The sequence below is a fragment of the Salvia hispanica genome, chromosome 2, assembly GCF_029641045.1.
Source record: "Salvia hispanica isolate PSC_SH4W2 chromosome 2, Shi_PSC_v1, whole genome shotgun sequence".
In the NCBI taxonomy this organism is placed as follows: domain Eukaryota; kingdom Viridiplantae; phylum Streptophyta; class Magnoliopsida; order Lamiales; family Lamiaceae; genus Salvia; species Salvia hispanica.
The window spans coordinates 1032634-1053444 of NC_142693.1; the positions used below are offsets into that span (position 1 = coordinate 1032634).

Here is a 20811-nt window from a genome sequence, read left to right on the forward strand (position 1 = left end):
AGGATGGAGGGGAAAACTTGAGAATTTGATGAGTGAGTGCCTCTTATAAAGTGTCCATTTGATTTGCTCAACCTTTCTTCATTATTACTGGTAACAAACCTCACATTGCAACTCCCTTTACTTTCTTTGCTTTTTGTCAATGAGATTACTAATTGAAGTTGATGTGGAAACCATACTTTTCCAGACATTTCTGCTCATTTTCAGGTGAGGGAATAACACGAGTTTGCGCGATTTTGCTGCTCCCAATACGCAGGTATTTTCCATTAGCTGTTGAGACTGTAAATTACATATTAACACAAATTGGATTTCTATTTTGCATTCTGTTTTCCTCAAATATTAGTTCAATACTCTCTATGTCCCATTAAAAATAAAACGTTTTTTTTTTACTAAAAGTTTATAATCTCTCCTATTACCTCACTCTGTTTCTACCTTTCCTATTTTATTCTCTCCACGCAACGAAGAGAAGCTGATGATAGATAGGTTAACCATACTACCTATTCTAGAAGAATATACATACTGATACAAGAAAAATATTACTAGTAGATGTGAAAACCATGCATAAACACCAAAAGCCACCAACACAATATTCAAACACAATTTGCAATCAAATGTTCATTTGTCTATGTGCATAAACAGAGAAAAAGAAGCATGAATGAGTGATTAAAACTGCATTATTTAGTTACAACCATGCAAGAAATTGATAAATCCTGTTATATATACTATGAATTTTAAGCATTGAAGAAATTCCTGTTCATTCTTTTAATCAACCATATTAGTATATCATTAAGCCAGAAAATGAAGCTAACTTTTGCCAACATGATTTGGTGCTAACTTAGGCAAATTAGAGGGTATTGCCCCTCTAGTTTGCTGTCTACAATCTCCAACAGTTTTTTCATTTTGCTGACAGCGAGATTCGGTTCTCTCATCTTCAAACACTCGAAGCCCAGTGAGTAACTCCAGAGGAACGTTCCCAAAGCTGTATGCATCGGATTTTATTGTAAGGGCACCTGTTTCTGAACAAGAATTTAAATTAAAAGTTTAAAACTAGCATAGCATTATTTGAGGCACAAAGCACTCTAACTTAATAATATTTGCTTGAGATTTGATCAAAAATTTATTACTTAATTATGAGGTAAGAAAATGCAGTAATTTTAATAATTCTACCTATTTAATCATGATTTTGAATCATTTAATATTTAGTGTAGTGGCCTAGTGGTATATTAGATAAATATTTGAGTTATCAAATATACTGATAAAATTGTACAGGTTGAACTCTTATTTCAAGACTTCAGAAATTGGATGTACCAGATCATTAATTATATACTTTAATATTTGTAGATCTAATTAATTTCAAGGTTTGACATTTACTTATTGTTTAATCGCACGTTAGGGAGCAATAATTGGGGCATCTTGTAATTAAAAACTGTCACCATAGTTGACTATTAAGACAGTGATTAATTGCTAGTTAATTTATGTTTAATTATGTAGTAATGACAGCTGGGAATCTTGGCACTTTCAATAGTTTCAACTAACTAATGCCAAATATATTAATTAATTCAATATATACAATATTATATCATTCTTAGGTATACATCATGTGCAAGAAGGAGAAGACTAATTCCTTGCCTATTCACATCATTCATCCCCAAGCAGAGAAAAGAAGAAAAGAAGAAAAGATACTGAGAGAACTCTAAGGTATGTCTAGTTCTACCCATTCATCTGAGAGATCTTGGCCTGTTTTTACTTTGCTGGTTTGTAATTTTTTATTTAATTTTACTTTAAATGGATTTACGCTGTTGATTTGTCATTTAGTTATTGTAAATGCTATAAGAATGGAAAAAATCATACTTTGCTAAGGGTTATGGCCAACTAGACTAGTGTCAGGTTTTTTCTACTTTTGGGAGATTCTACAATATAGGTTTCCAAAACATAAGAACATACCTTGATTCTTTACATTTAGGCTCTCTGCCATTTGATCAATGGACTTCAAGCTTGATTTCTAGAACTCCTTTGTCTTAAAGGCTAGCATAACTTCTTCCTATGTAATTGTGTTTGTTATCTCTTCCATAGAGCATATCATCATTAATTGATCAAAACTCTTAGGCAAGGAGTTCCGTAGGAACAATGGCCTTTTCTTCATCTTCTATGGCCACATCAATGTTCTCCAAGTCATCTGCTCCTTGGAGAACATTTGATAAGATATTCATCTCCCATCTTGGAATTTGAAGGAGTATAATCTCTAATTACTTGGTCATGTTGATTGACTCAAGTTTTGCCCAAACTGCAGCCGCAGTCTTCTCCTTAGAGACCTCCCTCAGAACTCCATCTCCAAGACTGAGAATAGAAACCGCTTTCGTTTTCCATATGTTTTCTTCAAACTTCAGTGTCTTCCAAAGTCCTTGTTGAATAGAAACCGCTTTCGTTTTCATGTGTCATAGCCCAAAATCATTTTTGTCCATGAACCGCTCCATATCAAACCTTGTCGTTTTCATTGTCATTGTGGATTTCCAAACTTCCCACAAATGGCGCTAATTTGTGAAACTAGCAAGATTGAGGAACCACAACGACGAGCCTTGACCAGATGTGATGAACCGAACTGATCACAATCTTGAACCAAAATGAAAACAAATAAAAGAGATTGGACATACGTGGTTCAGTTTCTTGAACCTCCGTCCACGGGAGAATGAGCGAGCATTATTGATCGCAGGTATAATCCAATTACAACAGAGTATCTAGCTCGAACACAGAGCCATGCATCAGAAACTCAACTTCTATTGAATAGATGAAATGAAACGGTGTGTTGATTCTCTAATCAGCATACATACTCCCAACTCCCAGATTTAACCACCTCAAGTCAAGTCAACAAACTGACTTCATAAATAACTCTGTGAAACCAAACTCTAAACCGCTTTAACTGCCAAATCCTGCAGTTATCATGCAAAACAGGTATACTCCAAACACGCGCGGTTCACACAGCGCTGGTAACTGGATCTGTCCCGTCTCGCGTCTCTCGATACAAATCATATTGGGAGCTAATAAGGGATAGAGGGAATATACTTATCTATTAATTTTATTTCTTTCATTAGTCCTTTTTGTAATCTAACTTAACTCCATTATGCGAGTTTGAACAATTTTTTTTATTGAATCAACATTTACAATGGACGTCAATCCACAACTAAATTAGAAATTGAAAAAAAAAAATAGTTGTCACCAAGAACCGAAATAATATAAGAAAATGAAAGCAAACTACCTTGAATGAAAGGCTGTAAACTGAATTATCCATTTATCCATTTCCCTTTCTGAATCAGTTATAAGCTCAAGCAATGGAAGGAGAAGCTGTAGCCGCCATCATTAAAGTTGTAGTTCAAAACCTCATTGAACATACCAAGAATGAGATCTCACTAATCCGAGGTCTCGACAAAGAAGCAGCGAAGCTAGCTGGAAGTTTAGATACGATCCAGCAATTGTTGAACGATGCTGAGAGCCGTGCCATTCCCGGTGGGGCTGTCAAAAGCTGGCTGAGGAAGCTCGAAGATGTGGCCTTTGATGCTGACAATGTTTTGGATGAATTCAATTATCATCTTCTCTCCAAACAAATCAAGTCCATTAAGCCAATGAAAAAAAAGGCACTCTCATGCTTTTCATCTTTGAGTCATATTGCGCATCCCAGAAATATAGCTCTTAAAATCAAAGAAATCAATGAGAATTTGGAGTATGTTCGAAAAGAGGGAGCCGAGCTTGGCCTCAAAGAGAGGCTTGCCAACTATGTGCCAAAATTGCCTCATGCTGCTTTTGAAACTGATTCCTTCTCACATGATCCAATTTTCATTGGAAGGGATGAGTTGGTGTCGGAAATGGTTGAGATTATTAACACTAGTACCACAACTGATGAACGTGTAATTTCTAAGTTTGCCATTGTGGGAATGGGAGGATTGGGGAAGACATCCTTGACCAGGAATGTCTTCAATCATCCAAAGATAAAAACTCACTTTGGTTCACATATTTGGGTGCATGTTTCTCAAATTTTCGATCCAATCACTCTTTTCAAGAAAATCCTCAAATGCTTAACTTCAACTGATAAAGTTGAAGTTGAGAGTAGGGAAGATATTATGAAAAAGCTTCAAGAAGCTTTGAAAGACAAAACTTATCTTCTTATTTTTGATGATGTCTGGAATCAAGATCGTCCCAAATGGGATGATTTTATCAATTCTTTGGTTGGCGTCACTTCTACCAAGAGGAATGCAATTGTTATTACCACCAGAAATATGGAAGTCGCTTCAACTATGCAATCACTTCATATACATGAGCTCAAAGGATTATCACATGAAGATTGTTGGTCAATAATCAAAGCAAAAACATTTGGGAAAAAGGATATTCCTTCAGAGTTTGAGGCCATAGGGAGGAAGATTGCAACAAGATGTCAAGGTTTACCATTAGCGGCCAATGTAGTTGGTGGAGCACTATGCAATAAATCTGAAAAAGAATGGATCTTGATCGAAGAGAAATGGCTTTCGTACAATGAAGGGGATCATATCACAAAGATTTTGAAGTTGAGCTTTGATAATTTGTCTCTGCCGTCACTCAAGAAGTGTTTTGCATTTTGTTCGATTTTTCCGAAAGGTCGCAAAATCAAAGGTGAAGAACTGATTGAGTATTGGATGGCAGAAGGATTTCTTGAAGCTAATGGAAGCAGTGAGATGGAGTGCTTAGGTGAAAAATTTATGAAAGTTCTTCTGAACAACTCTCTATTACAAGTTGCAGAAAGAGATTATTATGGAAATATAGAGAGTTGTATGATGCACGATCTTGTGCATGATCTCGCATGTTCAATTTCAGGTTCTTTTAATAATACAGAAGGCGGGAGCCGAGTGAGATACATGATTCATGATGATGAAAGTCGTATTACAAAAGAAGTGGCAAAATATTTGCGTACATTATTGTTCAGTGGAAACAGTTATGCTAACATGTTTGCCAATTTCGATCATCTACATGTTTTAATTCTAGCAGATTATGGATGTGAAATGTTTCCAAGTTCGATAAGGAAGTTGATACATTTAAGGAAACTAGATATTTCTTCGACAAGTATCAAATATTTGCCGGACTGGATTGGTGAACTACATCAGTTACAAACATTAAACGCAGCATTTAAGGCATATATACGAGAATTGAGGGAACTGCCTAGTACTCTGAAGTACTTGATTAATTTAAGGCATCTTTATATCGATGATGGTGTAGAGTTGCCTGCTGAGATAGGGAATTTAACTTCTCTCCAGACACTAAAGTATTTTAAAGTTGGCGACAAGAATGGATGCAAAATTGAGGAGCTCGGGAGCTTGAATGGTCTCAAAGGAAAACTGGAAATTTCTTATCTTGAAAGGGTTGATAGCAAGGAAGTGGCTGATAAAGCAAGTCTATCTCACAAGTCAAAATTATTGGATTTGTGTTTGAGATGGGATCAAGATAGAGAAGGTGAAACTCCAAGTGATGAGAATGTGTTAGAAGGCCTCCAACCTCACTCTAACCTGAAGATGTTAGTGATTAAAGGATTCAAGGCAAAAAGATTTCCTTCCTGGACCCGGAAGATGGTAGTTGAAAATGTGTCTCAAGGTTGTTGGGTACCACTTAGCAAGTTGGTGGAGATAAAACTCTTCAAGTGCTCAGAATGTGAAGAAATCCCAATGTTTGGGCAGTTGCCAAATCTCAAGTCTCTCTTGTTAGAAGGATTGTCAAATTTGAAGTCGATAAATTCTTCTTTCTATGGATTAGTGAATGAGGAGACACGTATTGTTTTTCCAGCTCTTGAAAAACTCATATTGCATAACCTGCAGAAGCTGACAGAGTGGGCAGAAGTAGAATCTGCAGGTGCAAGTGATGTCAAGTTATTTCCTAACCTCCAACATTTGCAGATCTCTCAGTGCAAGCAATTGATGTGGTTTCCTAATCATCCGTTGTCAAGCCTCAAACGTTTGATAATCTTGGAGACTGGGAGCATACCTTTAACATGCATATTCAAGACGAAATTAAAGTTGCTAATAGAGCTTCAGATAAAAGGAATAGATGATCTGGATTATCTCCCAAATTGGCTATTCTATAACAATCCCAATCTCCGGGGGTTGTATATAGCAAGGTGTTCCAATTTAAGAAAACTACCAGATGGTCTAGGCACCCTCAATTCTTTGGAGGTGTTGATTATAAGGGACTGTCCAAATTTGGAACGAGTAACAGATACTGGTGCACAACAATCACAAGGAAGCCTCACATGTCTTAAAAGGATGAAGATTTGTGGATGCGAAGCTTTGTTGTATTTTCCATGTGAAATGGTAGGATCCTTGCTTGAGGAACTGGAGTTGAAGAATTTAAGTAGCCTAAAGAATCTACCTGGAATAATTGATTGTCTGCCGAAATGGTCTCGTCTGACACGTCTAGAAATTATTGGTGTTTCTCGATTCATGGCCACTTATTCTAATAATTTGTTAAAAATAGATGTTAGTATGGAGGGATCTATGGAGACCGTTGAAGGCTTATTGCAAAGATGCAACTCCCACTCACTCGAGCATTTAGAGTTGAAAGGGAGGGAAGCTTGGGGAAATTTACCAGAATCAATTCAACATCTCACCTCTATTGAATGGTTAGAGATAGAGAATTATGGAATGGAAGAGTTGCCTGAATGGTTAGGGAATCTCAGATCTCTAGGGGTATTGAGAATATATAATTGCAAGAAGTTAAGGAGTCTACATGCAATGCGGGGCCTCACATCACTTGAATATTTAACTATTGAGGGCAGCACAGAAATAAGTTTTGAACAACAAAGTGATGCAGCTGATTCCCAATGGCCCAATATTTCCCATATCAACTTCATTCTGATTGATGGAGACAGAATAAGTGAGTATGAATACGTATTCTTGTTTCATGTCTATTTCCTCACCACCACATTATATTGACTTTTATTGACACGTTGATTAACCTTTTCTCTGTTAATCGTTTTGTGTTTGATAGTTAAAGAGGAAAGGAGAAAACATAGTAAGAGTTTGATGATTGGGTGCCTCTAAAGTGTCCATTTGAATTGCTAAACCTTTCTTCATGTTTACTGGTAAGAAACCTCACATTGCAATTCTCTTTTCTTTCTTTGCTTTTTGTTGATGGGATTATTAATTGAAGAGGATGTGGAAACCAATGTCTTTCACCACCACATTATGTATTGTGCTCATTTTCAGTTGTGGGAAATAGCAAGAGTTATCTATTTCTCGATTTGGCTGCATTGCTCTGCTTCCAAAATGCAGTGTCTTCCATTAGCTTTTGAGACGTAAATTGCAAATTAATATCCCAAACATGTTTAACACAAATTGGATATTTCATCAAATATTAATACTAGACAGGTAAATTTTGGTCCTAAAAATATGACTAAATTCCGAATTTGGTCCAAAATATTCACTTTTTAAAAACCATGTCCATAACAAATGAAAATGTCGCCGAAGTAGTCATTTTTTTTATGGTTCCATCATAAAACTAACGGTCAATACTAAATTATGGAGATTATCAAAAGTAGAGTAGCTTATACTCCATCCATCCATTTAGACTTGGTATATTTTCTTTTTTGGGTTATCCCATTTAACTTGGCTTATTTTACTATTTAATACTATGAAAAATGGTAATGTAGGAAAAAGTCTTATCTACAAATTCTCTCTCTTACTTTACTTTCTCCTTAATTATTTTATAATTATTTTTTCGAAACGAGTTCGCAAAATGAAATGACTCTACTACCATGGAACGGAGGGAGTACGTAAATTACTACCTGAATTGACCATAACCTTAAATTTTCTACGAAAACATATGAAAGTGGAGACGAGCCATGGAAATGGAAAGGAAAGTGTGTTCGCATTTGCCCCTCAGGGTGCGTTCGGTACCATTGAATTGAGGGCTTGGAATTGGAATTTGGGCCTCCAATTCCAATCCGCTGTTCGGTGTCAAATAAATACTTGGACTTGGATTCAATTCCAAATCTTCCAATTCTACAATTTGAATTTTATATAAGTAGAAAATTCTAATTCCAAAATCCAAATAGTCATTAAATAAGGAAGTAAGTCAAGTATGCCAAATTTACTTGTGAACGGGTGGTTGTCCAAGCTTCCGTTGCACATGAACTCATATACCAAAATCATGTATGTTGTCTGCGTTGCAGCTATATCCAACAAGTTTGATGAAATTCGGAAGACGAAATGCCTGGGATTGTGTTGATGTCATTACGGAAGACGAAAGTTTCCTGACTAGAGAGATCTGCAGGATCGAGTCTCTCCCCATACTCTATATATGGCCTTTTGTGATTCACATTGTAATCTTGTTTGATCGAGTTTAGGGAAAAGATATCTTTGTTCACCCGTGGATGTAGGCTTATGCTGAACCACGTAAACCATTGCCTTGTTCGTGTTATTCTCATTGCTTTGCAAGGGTCAACACTACTACTACTACTTTTAATTGTCTGAAGTGGTTTTAACTCCAAAAATGTTGGATAGTATGAGCTTTTTGGAGTTAATCTATCCAAGATCACATCCTCATAAGCAGTATCAACGAGTTAGTTGAAAAGTAACACGCAACATGAATTGTCTAGATTTTGAAATAGTTAAATGTTCCCATCCCAAGATTTGAAAACAAAGCCAATCTTATTGGTAACAATGGAAAAAAGCTCAATTCCATGAACATCCATAAAATACAGGGAAGAATATCTAAAACAAAATGAAAAGAAAAGTGAATTGTGCCCTGCATTCAGACGCAACGACGTCGTTCCACATGAAGAAACGATTGGCAGATGCATCATGTGGAAAGATGCTCAATTGCGATTGTCTACTAAATTAATTGCACCAAAAAATTCATCAAAGAAGAAAAAATTGTTGCGTTTAGATACATTATATGGTACGTACAATCAATCGAATACAAAAAATAAAGTTTCATGTATATAAAAAAAAAGGAATACATGTGGGAATGTAGAATCTTGAAAATGCATGCATTTTAATATAGGCTAAAAGGAGTATTAAAATAAATGTTCCTCGACAAGCTTTCTTTTTTTTTTTTTTTTAACATGCTGTAGATTAATATACTTGGGCCTTCAAATTGAGGCCTTTTGGGCTAGATTTCTTTATGTTGTACGGCCTTCTCCGAGGCCCAGTTGACTGGATTTTTATGGCTACTCGATCCATCAGTATTCGAATAACTAAATAAAGTCGATTATTGATTAACTCGTAACGAAAAAAAAAAAAAAAAAAAAAATTGGTTTGGAGGGAAAAAAGGAAAAATTGCATATTTTTGTGGGACGGAAGGAGTAATTGCTTAGAGTAGAGGTTAATTTTAGGTCGTAAACATATGACCAAAATACGAATTTAGTCCAAAATATTCACTTTCTGAAAAACGGATCTATAACAAATGAAAATGTCGCCAAAGTATTTTTTGATGGTTCTGTCAAAATACTAATGGTGAACGGTAATTGCACACTGACATGACCATTAGATTTTTGACGGAACCGTCAAAAAAGGACCATCTCGACAAGGATTTCATTTGTTATGGACCTGTTTTTTAAAAGGGGAATGTTTTTGACTAAATTTATATATTGGTTATATGTGATAGAAATCCATGGGTTCCATCCTAAAACCAATTGGTGATAGGAGGAGGGCCCATGAGACTTATATACTAGTTTCAGTTTTCTCTTGACACCGATGTGGGACAGTCATATGTTATATTTTTAGTTTCAATTGCCAACACCCTCCCTCAAACCCATCAAGGTGAACCTTGGAGGGGTTGGACTTTTTCTAATCGATTGGACAATCGGCCCAATTTTTTTCGATCGATTGGACCACTTGGCCCATATTTTTAAGTCCAGATATACTGCTGGATCAGTCATTTTTTTTTTGTTTCGGCCCAGATATACTGCTGGGTCAGTTAAATTTGACCCACAGTCGGCGACCCGCTCTGATACCATGATAGAAATCCATGGATTCCATCCTAAAACCAATTGGTGATAGGAGGAGGGCCCATGAGACTTATATACTAGTTTCAGTTTTCTCTTGACACCGATGTGGGACAGTCATATGTTATATTTTTAGTTTCAATTGCCAACAATATGTTTAGGATCAAAATTGAATTTTCCTCTAATTTATATATTATTAATGAATAATGAACTAGTAGCCAAGTCGTTAGAGCTTGCAATATAAGGTTATTTCGCTATCGTGTTTTTAAGTGTAGTGGGTGAGTTCAATTTGAAATTAAGTGTAGTGGCCTAGTGGGTATAAAAATTAATATTTGAGTTTTCGACTATACACTTAGGGAGCAATAATTGGAGCATCTCGTGATTAAAAACTGTCACCATATTTGACAATTATGACCGTGATTACCTACTAATTAATTTATGTTTAATTATGCAGTAATGACGGCTGGGAATCTTGGCACTTTCAATAGTTTCAACTACTAACAAATGCCAAATATATTAATTAATTCAATATATACAATATTATATCAGTCATTAGGTATATATCATGTCCAAGAAGGAGAAGACTAATTCCATTGCCTATTCACAATATTCATCTACAAGAGCAAATAAGAAGAAGAAGAAAAGAAATTTAGAACAACTCTAAGGTATGTCTAATACAACAATAGTCTACCCATTCATCTGAGAGATCATGGCCTTTTTTACTTTGCTGGTTTGTGATTTTTTCGTTAGTTTTACTTTAAATGGATTTGCACTGTTGATTTGTTATTTAGTTATTATAAATGCTATAAGAATGGAAAAATCATACTTTGCGCTAAGGGTTATTGCATTCTTGATATATGTAGACTTCTTCGTAAAAATAGGTTATGGCCAACTAGTCTAGTGTTGCGTTTTTTCTACTTTAGGGAGATTCTACAATATATTGGTTCCCAAAATTAGAACCTTTTTTTGAAAGAAATTCAAGCTCTGAAAAAAATAATATCGATCCGTTTATGTGTGTCTAAAAGAAAACTTCGCTATCGCATTATTGTATAGTTGAATAAAACTTGAGCGAATTTTTGTTATCGTAAATGTTTGTTATTGGTGATTTTTTTTACCTGATCGGGTGAAATGGTTGACTCTCGAGATATCAAAATGTATGCCATGCATGCGATGAGTCCTGTGACTTCTTTTGTTTCTCCGGCTATCTGAGCATTGCTTTCGCCTAGATTCACTGCCTATAGAGAGAAATTACATAGTCAAATGGCTTTGCTGAGGTGTGCTTTCCATAATCATAGGACTTCTTTCCCAACACTCAGAGGCCCTTTGATCTGTCCAAGTCAATTACACCTTTCTTTCCCAACATCTTCAGTCCTGATTCTGACTCATGCCCAAGTCTCAAATGCCATATTTTGATATAGCTATCACTTTCAATATTCCTCAAGGACAAGGTGACACAAAAGCATAGCCCTTTTTCTCCAGCTCCAAGATATATCAAATTCCTCTTTATTTCTGGATTATGTATAATCTAATAATTTTGACTTGTTAGATTGACTCAAGTTTTGCCCAAACTGCAGCCGCAGTCTTCTCCGTCTTCTCCTTAGAAACCTCCCTCAAAACTCCACCTCCAAGACAGGAGAAAAAATTTGTGGTCACAGCATATCAAATGACAGTGTGACATGGTATGCCCCGCTAATAACCTTTTGACATGTGGATTAATAAAGGCCCACTAAATACATTCATTTCTTTATAAACATGGATATTATTATTAAATTTGGAAACTATTCAAAAATTTAGGAGGTGCTATAGTAACTTATACTCACTTCTAATTTTGCACTATGAGTTGTATAAATTGTTTCGTCTTTTTTAGTTATATGAATTTAAAATAAAATACATGATATATTCCAGTATATTTGTTTTTAGAATTTACTCATTATATTAGACAGATGAGTAATATAAGTAGTTTTCAGATCATTTACCAATTATTATATTAGCTACCTTTATATTTAATGGAGTATAATTATTCATACACGTAAAATGGTAAAATAATGCTATGAGAATGAATTTATATAATCACTCATCGGAAATCACTGCTATTCGATAAATTTCATGTACAGAGTATTTTATTTTGTTAAATTTCACAGAAACAATTTATAAGTCATGATGCAAAAAATTTGGTAAAAAAAACGTAAAGTATATTAAGTTATAGTAGTAGTATTAAATATAGGAACTCCTAAATTATTTTAGATAGTTTCCAAATTTAATAATAATATCCATGTTTATAAAGAAATGAATGTATTTAGTGGGGCCTTTATTAATCCACATGTCAAAAAGGTTATTAGCGGGCATACCACGTCACAATGCCATTTGGTATGTCGTGACCACTGAATTTTTTCTCGACTGACTGAGAGTAATGGCGCTATACGCTTCTCCATCACTTCTTGCTTTGTAATGGTGGACTTTTCATCCACCTTCTGCCCCATATGTTTTTCTTCAAACTTCAGAGCCTCCCAATCGCTTTCATTTTTATGTGTCTTAGCCCAAAATCATTTTTGTCCATGAACCGCTCCATATCAAACCTTTCCGTTGTCATTGTGGATCGCCAAACTTCCCACAGACGGCGCCAATTTGTAAAACTAGCAAGATTCAAGAACCACAAACACGACGAGCCTTCACCAGATGTGATTTGGCCGAACTGATCATAATTTTTAACTAAAATTCAAACAAATAAAAGACAGCAGACATACGCGGTTCGCTTTCTTGAACCTACGCCCACGGGAGAATGAGAGAGCTTTATTGATCGCAACTAATCTAGCTCAAACACAGAGCCATGCGTCTGCTAACAATAACTAGCTATTCAATCTATCCTATCTTTCAAAACTCGATCAAGAATATAAACTCTCTAACTATTTTACAAGTGTTTCCTCAACTCGACTTCTCTTGAATGAATGGAATGGTGTATTGATTCTCTGATCAGCATATATACTCTCAGCTTTAACAACCTCAAGTCAAGTCAACAAACAGACTTCATAACTAACTCTTTGAAACCGAACTCTAAACCGCTTTAACTGCCAAATCCCGAACTGTGACTTTGGAGCTGCAATTGTCATGCTAAACCAGTTTACTCCAACACGCGTGGTTCACATGGTGCTGGTAACTGGATCTGGCCCGTCCAGTGACGGAACCAGAAATTTAAGTAAGTCGGGGCTTAATTAAAAAAAATATTACTCCCTCCGTCCTTAATAATTTAGAACCATTTGATCCGGCGTATATTTTAAGAAATACTCCTGAGTGGGTTGAAAATATTAGTGGCATGTGAGTTCTGCTTAAAATAAAATGTGAATGAGAATGAGTTAGTAGAATGTGAAGTCCACTGCCAAAATGGTAAAAGTGAAAGATGAAAAATTTTAGGAATGGACGAAAAAGAAAATAAATGATAAACTTTTAGGAACAAAGAGAGTACAATATTTAATTTTATATATAAAACTTATTCTTTAATTTATAAATCCCAATTCTCAAATTCACACAATCATAGATCATTACAAAACACAAACCCAAATCCATAACAATCTTATTTCAAAATCAATATATTTAATTATACTACTCCATTTGCAATGAATTCACTATCATACTTTTAAATGTGCAATTTTAAATTGAATATATAAATATAGTACCGAGGCCTCATCTAAATAGTTTTTTTTTAAAAAAAAAACTAGATTTAACTGAAAACTAACAAATATGTATTTAATTAAATTTCACCTCTCTAAACCTTCGATTATCTAATTAATTGAAAAATGTGCATATTTAGCACATAATATTTAATTAGTACTACTATATTTTACTTAACATTTTTGATTGATAAATAAATGTATTTTTCAATGATACAGTAACAGAAGTGCGTACAAATATTAGTGAGTATAAAAAAATAAATTTGCAGATTCTAGAAAAAGAGATAACTGGATATAGGTGTTGGGTACCTATTTTTATAGCCTGTATAAGTTTTCCCTAGCTTACTTTTTAAAATTCCTTTCATATCCCCTTTCTTCTACCTCCATATATTTATTTATCAGAGCTCAGATTCAAACTTCTTGGGGTTGGGTGAGGCGACCACGGCAGGTCCAGCGCCGGCCAAGCCCCCGCTGGCGCGGTGGCTTGGAATATGCTGGTTCCGCCGGTGGGCCCGTACCGCGTCTCAATACAAATCAAATTGAAATCTAATAAGGATAGAGGAAATTTACTTATTTATTACTACCTCCGTCCACGAAAATTCGTCCCGGTTTGACCGGACACGGGTTTTAAGAAATGTAATGGAAAGTGAGTTGAGAAAGTTAGTGGATTGTGGATCCTACTTTTATATATTAGTTTTATAATAACACGTGAGTAGGAATGAGTTAGTGGAATATGAGGTCCACTACCAAAAATGGTAAAAGTGAAATGGGACTTATTTTGGGGGATGGACGGAAATGGAAAAATGGGACAAATTTTCGTGGACGGATGTAATAATTTTATTTCTTTCATTTATCCTTTTTGTAATCAAACTTTACTCCATTATGCGAGTTTGAACAATTTTTTTTATTGAATCAACATTTAAATGGGCGTCAATCCACAATTAAATTAGAAATTAAGAAAAATAATTGTCGTCATGAAAGCAAACTACTTCGAATGAATTGAAGTAAACTGTACTGCATTCTATTCCTACTATGTCTTTCACTCTATAACAATTATCCATTTCTCTTTCTGAATCTGATATAAGCTTAAGCAATGGAAGGAGAAGCTGTCGCTGCAGTCATTAAAGTTGTAGTTCAAAACCTCATCGACCATTCCAAGAAAGAAATCTCACTAATCCGAGGTCTCGACAAAGAAGCAGCAAAGCTAGCTGGGAGTCTGGATACGATCCAGCAATTCTTGAATGATGCTGAGAGCCGTACCATTCCCGGTGGGGCTGTCAAAAGCTGGCTGAGGAAGCTCGAAAATGTGGCGTTTGATGCTGACAACGTTTTAGATGAACTCAACTATCATCTTCTCTCCAAACAAATAAAGTCCATCAAGCCCATGAAAGAAAACGTACTTTCATGCTTCTCATCTCTGAGTCATATTGCGCATCCCAGAAATATAGCTCTTAAAATCCAAGAAATCAATGAGAATTTGGAGTATGTTCAAAAAGAGGGAGCTGAGCTTGGCCTCAAAGAGACGCTTGCCACCAATGTGCCAACTTTGCCTACTTTTGAAACTGACTCATTCACTCTTGATCCAATTTTCATTGGAAGAGATGAGTTGGTGTCGGAAATAGTTGATGTTATTAACACTGGTACCACAACTAATGACCGTGTAGTTTCTATGTTTGCCATCGTGGGAATGGGAGGGTTGGGGAAGACCACCTTGACTAGGAATGTCTTTCACCATCCAAATATAAAAACTCACTTTGGATCACATCTTTGGGTGCATGTTTCTCAAATTTTTGATCCAATCAATATTTTCAAGAAAATCCTCAAGGAGTTATCTTCTTCTGATCAAGTTGAAATGGAGAGTAGCCAAGATATTCTTGAAAACACTTCTTCTGATCAAGTTGAAGTTCGGAGTAAGCAGGATTTTCTGAAAAAGAATTCTTTTGTTCAAGGTGAAGTTCAAGGTAGGCAGAATTTTCTAAAAAAGGCTTCATTTGGTCAAGTGGATGTTGATAGTAGGCAAGATTTTGTGAAAAAGAATTCACATGATCAAGTTAAGGTTGAGAGTAGGCAAGCTATACTAAAAAAGCTTCAAAAGGATTTAAAAGATAAAACATACTACCTCCGTCCCCCAAAATTTGCTACACTTTGACCCGACACGGGTTTTAAGAAATGTAATGGAAAGTGAGTTGAAAAAGTTGGTGGGATGTGGGTCCTACTTTTAAAGTATTAGTTTTATAATAAAATGTGAGTAGGAATGAGTTAGTGGAATATGGGGTCCACTACCAAAAATGGTAAAAGTGAAGTGTATCAAATTTTTAGGGACGGACCGAAATAGTAATGTGTATCAAATTTTCAGGGACGGAGGTAGTATCTGCTTATTCTCGATGATGTTTGGAATGAAGATCGTCCCAAATGGGATGATTTTATCAATTCTATGGTGGGCATCACTTCTACCAAGAGGAATGCGATTGTTATTACCACTAGAAATATGGAAGTCGCTTCAACTATGCAATCACTTCACACACATGAGCTCAAAGGGTTATCACATGAAGATTGTTGGTCAATAATCAAAACAAAAACTTTTGGAAACAAGGAAATTCCATCAGAGTTTGAGGCCATAGGGAGAAAGATTGCAACAAGATGTCAAGGTTTGCCATTAGCTGCCAATGTAGTTGGTGGAGCACTATGCAATAAATCTGAAGAGGATTGGCTCTTGATCGAAGAGAAATGGCTTTCATACAATGAAGGGGATCAGATCACAAAGATATTGAAGTTGAGCTTTGATAATTTGTCTCTACCATCACTGAAAAAGTGTTTTGCATGTTGTTCGATTTTTACTAAAGGTTGTAAAATCAAAATTCAGGAACTGATTGAGTATTGGATGGCAGAAGGATTTCTTGAAGCTAATGGAAGCAGTGAGAAGGAGTGCTTGGGCGAAAAATTTATTGAAGTTTTTCTGCACAACTCTCTACTACAAGTTGTAGAAAGAGATGATTATGGACATGTAGAGAGTTGTGTGATGCATGATCTTGTGCATGATCTCGCATGTTCAATTTCAGTTTCTTCTAATAATACTGAAGGTGGGAGCCGAGTGAGATACATGAATCATGACGAAGAAAGTCGTTTTCCAAATGAAGTGGCAAAATATTTACGTACGTTACTGTTCGACGGAAACATTTATGGTAACATGTTTGCAGATTTTGAGCATCTCCATGTTTTAATCCTAGCTGATGATGAATGTGAAAGGTTGCCAAGTTCGATAAGGAAGTTGATACATTTAAGGAAACTTGATATTTCGCTGACGAGTATCAAATATTTGCCGGACTGGATTGGTGAACTCCATCAGTTGCAAACATTAAACGCATGTACAAGAAGATTGAGGAAACTGCCTAGTACTCTGAAGTACTTGATTAATTTAAGGCATCTGTATATTAAGAAGTTTCCCTTACCTGCCGGGATTGGGACTTTAACTTCTATCCAGACGCTAAAGTATTTTATAGTTGGCGACAAGAATGAATGCAAAATCGAAGAGCTTGGAAGTTTGAATGGTCTTAAAGGAAAACTGGAAATTTTGAACCTTGAAAGGGTTGAAAACAAGGAAGAGACCGAGAAAGCAAGTCTATCTAACAAGTCAAAAATATTAGAGTTGCGTTTGACATGGAATGAAGATAGAGAAGGTGAAACTCCAAATGATGAGAATGTGTTGAAAGGTCTTCAACCACACTCAAATCTAAGAAAGTTAGTGATTGAAGGATTCAAAGGAAAAAAATTTCCATCATGGACCCAGAAGATGGCAGTTGAAAATGTACCTCAAGGCTGTTGGGTACCACTTAACAAGTTGATTGAGATAAAACTCTCCAACTGCTCAGAATGTGAAGAAATCCCAATGTTTGGGCAGTTGCCAAATCTCAAGTCTCTCTGGTTAGAAGAATTAAGGAATGTGAAATCTATTAATTCGTCTTTCTATGGATTAGTGAATGAGGAGACACGTAGTGTTTTTCCAGCTCTTGAAAAACTCGTATTGCATTACATGCCTCAGCTGACAGAGTGGGCAGAAGTGGAATCTGCAGGTGCAAGTGATGTGAAGGTATTTCCTAACCTCCAACACTTGGAGATCTCTCTGTGCAATCAATTGACGAGTTTTTCTAATCATTCGGGGTCATGCCTTAAAAGTTTGATAATCAGGTGGACTAGGAGCATGCCTTTAGTATACATATTCAAGATGAAATTAAAGTTGCTAACAGAGCTTTGGATAGAAGGAGTAGATGATTTGGAATATCTCCCAAATTGGTTATTCTATAACAATCCCAATCTCTTGGAGTTATGGATAAAAGAGTGTTCCCATTTGAGAGAATTACCAGATGGTCTCAGCACCCTCAATTCTTTGGAGAAGTTGATTATAAACGATTGTCCAAATTTGGAACGAGTGGCAGATATTGGTGCACAACAATCACAAGGAAGCCTCACATGTCTTAAAAGGTTGGAGATTTGTGAATGCAATGCTTTGCTGTATTTTCCATGTGAAATGGTAGGATCCTTGCTTGTGATACTGGAGTTGAAGAATTTGAGTAGCCTGAAGAATATAGCTGGAATCATTGATTGTCTGCCGAAATTTCCTTGTCTAAAACGTTTAGAAATCATTGGTGTTTCTCAATTTATGGTCATGCTTACTCGTGAGTGGTTAGACATAGATGTTAGTATGGAGGGATCTATGGAGACCGTTGAAGGCTTATTGCAAAGATGCAATTCCCACTCACTTAGGGGATTAGAATTGAAAGGGAGGGAAGGTTGGGGAAATTTGCCAGAATCAATTCAACATCTCACCTCTATTTGGCGGTTAGTAATAGAGAATTATGGAATGGAAAAGTTTCCTGAATGGTTGGGGAACCTCACATTTCTAAGGGAATTGCGTATATATAATTGCAAGAAGTTAAGGAGTCTACATGCACTGCGGGGCCTCACATCACTTCTAATCTTAGAAATTAAGGGCTGCCCAGAAATAAGTATTGAACAACAAAGTGATTTAGCTGATTCCCAATGGCCCAACATTCGCCATATTTACTACACTTCGATTGACGGACACAGAATAGGTGAGTATGAATACATTTTCTTGTTTCCTTTTATAAAAATAGTTCTATTGACTTTCATTGACTTGTTGATTTAACCTTTTCTCTGTTAATCCTTTTTGTGTTTGATGGTAACAGAGAAAAGGAGAAAACATAGTAAGAGTTTGATGAGTGGGTGCCTCTAAAGTGTCCATTTGAGTTGCTCAACCTTTCTTCATGCTTACTGGTAAGAAAACTCACATTGCAATTCTCTTTAGTTTCTTTGCTTTTTTGTTGTTGGGGTTACTAATTGAAGAGGATGTGGATACCAATTTCTTTCTGACATTTCTGTTCATTTAATAGCAAGGCTTATCCATTGCTCGATTTTGTTGCATTGCTTTGCTCCCAAAATGCAGTGTTTTCCATTAGCTTTTGAGACTGTAAATTGCAAATTAATATCCCCAATATGTTTAACACAAATTGGATCTTCTATTGTGCATTCGTATTTCATCAAATATTAGTAGTATAATAATTATAATTAAGATAAGAAAGTGTTTTTATGTCATTTATCACTCATGTAATTGAGCCGTATGCTTTTTTGGGTGTCAAAAAGAAGTTGAGTCTGAATGTTTTTTGGCAAAAAAAATTATTCCCTCTCTCTCTTGTGTTCTCTTTCCACTTAACCTCAAAACATTCTAATCTCTATGCTAAAAATAAATGCACCAACTAAGATGGGACGGAAGGAGTGCTATTGATCCATGCAGGAAAGATCTATATGGAAAATTATGGTAACTCATAACAAAGAGAAGCTGATAATAATCTATGCCAGAAGAATATACTGAACTGAGGGAAGAAAATATTACTCCATTCGTTTCTTAAAAGTATAAATTTTTCTTTTTAGTCCGTTTCTTAAAAATAGAACCTTTTCGTTTCATCTTTCTTTTTTGTTTCTATCTCTCTTACTTAACTAATTTTACATTAAAATTCGTGTCATTTTAAATGTTTTAATTTTTAAGAAACAGAAGGAGTACTGATAGATATGAAAACTATGCATATAACACCGAAAGTTACCAACAAAATTTTCAAAGTTAATTTGCAATCAAATAAATGAAACATCAAATGCTCATTTGTATATCTATCAGCATAAACTGCATTAGATAGTTACAACCAAGCAAGAAAACAAGTTTAGCAGTATCTTTCGTGATTCAAGCACACCTAAAACCTCAGACATTTTTGGTCTTAATCCTTGATCTATACTCAGACGTTGCAGACATATCTTGGCAACTTCATATGCTTCTTCGGGAGGGTATTTACCCTCTAGTCTGCTATCCACAATTCGCGAGTCTTGAGGATTTTCTATTAGAAAGATTTGTGTTTGAGTTTGAGATGCTTCCAAAGAAAGAGAGAGGAGATGAAGAAGGAATTATAAAGGATTTGTGTTTGAGGAGATGAAGAAGGAATTATTGTCCATTAAAAAATTCTTCAAATTCACACTGGTAAGATTCAGCTTCGCCAACGATTAATCCCACATTTTTTCATTCATATTTCTTATACAATTAGTTTAAGCCATCATCTCCAATTCTAGCCATGTAACTGTAAATTGCATATGAAATTTCCCAACAGGTTTGGGATTTGTTTGTGCTGTGTGAATTTCTTATACCGCAAAGTGGTGGCAGAAGGAGATGAAACGGAGTCGCGTGTTAGAGCAATGTCGAAATTTGCATACCAAGAGAGTTTGACTGTTGTACTCATTTTATTCCTGGTGTTATTGCATGAAAATTGTAAAAATGTGTGGTATTTAAGAAGTTCAGATTGATTTTGCTGTTGAATTTTATTGAATAAGCTCATATGCATGTTTTAAAAAGTTATGTCTTGGTGTTTTGTCTGGCTAATGTCACTTATATTTAGTGATGGATGCATGATTTTAATTTGTGGTGTGCCAGACACATCATATTGGGCAATTGGCATTGCGTATCTGTCGAGTCACTGCTGGCAAGCAGGCAACGAAGACTTGATAGCTATGCAACGCAACAACAGCTAGTGTCGGCTCTTGTTTATTTTCCTTCTTTTTTGGTTTTGGTTTATGGCGCATCAAAATGAGAGTTATGCTCATCCAACGGGGCTTGGGTGATGCGATCAAAGATCC

The 20811-nt window shown here is 35.7% G+C and overlaps 2 protein-coding genes and 1 long non-coding RNA gene across 4 annotated transcripts; all 3 read left to right on the forward strand.

Annotated features, from left to right (window-relative positions):
• LOC148931317 (uncharacterized) lies at positions 1-1252 on the forward strand. Its single transcript, XR_016135265.1, has 3 exons — positions 1-32; positions 205-253; positions 908-1252. It is a non-coding gene; the product is annotated as an uncharacterized LOC148931317 (long non-coding RNA).
• A 355-nt stretch (positions 1253-1607) lies between these two features.
• Positions 1608-8413, forward strand: LOC148931318 (disease resistance protein RGA2-like). Of its 2 annotated transcripts, XM_089064258.1 has the most exons (4): positions 1608-1695; positions 3309-6882; positions 6997-7090; positions 8180-8413. In XM_089064258.1, the coding sequence occupies exons 2-3, from the start codon at positions 3324-3326 to the stop codon at positions 7047-7049; spliced, it is 3612 nt and encodes a 1203-aa protein (XP_088920384.1). In that variant the 5' UTR covers positions 1608-1695; positions 3309-3323; the 3' UTR covers positions 7050-7090; positions 8180-8413. The 2 variants fall into 2 exon arrangements, with proteins under 2 accessions (XP_088920384.1, XP_088920383.1); XM_089064257.1 differs by lacking the exon at positions 8180-8413 and having other exon boundaries at positions 6997-7393.
• Positions 8414-10626: 2213 nt separating this feature from the next.
• On the forward strand, positions 10627-20538 carry LOC148931319 (putative disease resistance protein RGA4). The gene is made up of 6 exons (XM_089064268.1): positions 10627-15517; positions 15677-15732; positions 15988-18710; positions 18825-18912; positions 19927-20161; positions 20289-20538. Exons 1-4 carry the CDS (start codon positions 14714-14716, stop codon positions 18869-18871), a joined length of 3630 nt encoding a protein of 1209 aa, XP_088920394.1. The 5' UTR covers positions 10627-14713; the 3' UTR covers positions 18872-18912; positions 19927-20161; positions 20289-20538.
• Positions 20539-20811: the final 273 nt, after the last annotated feature.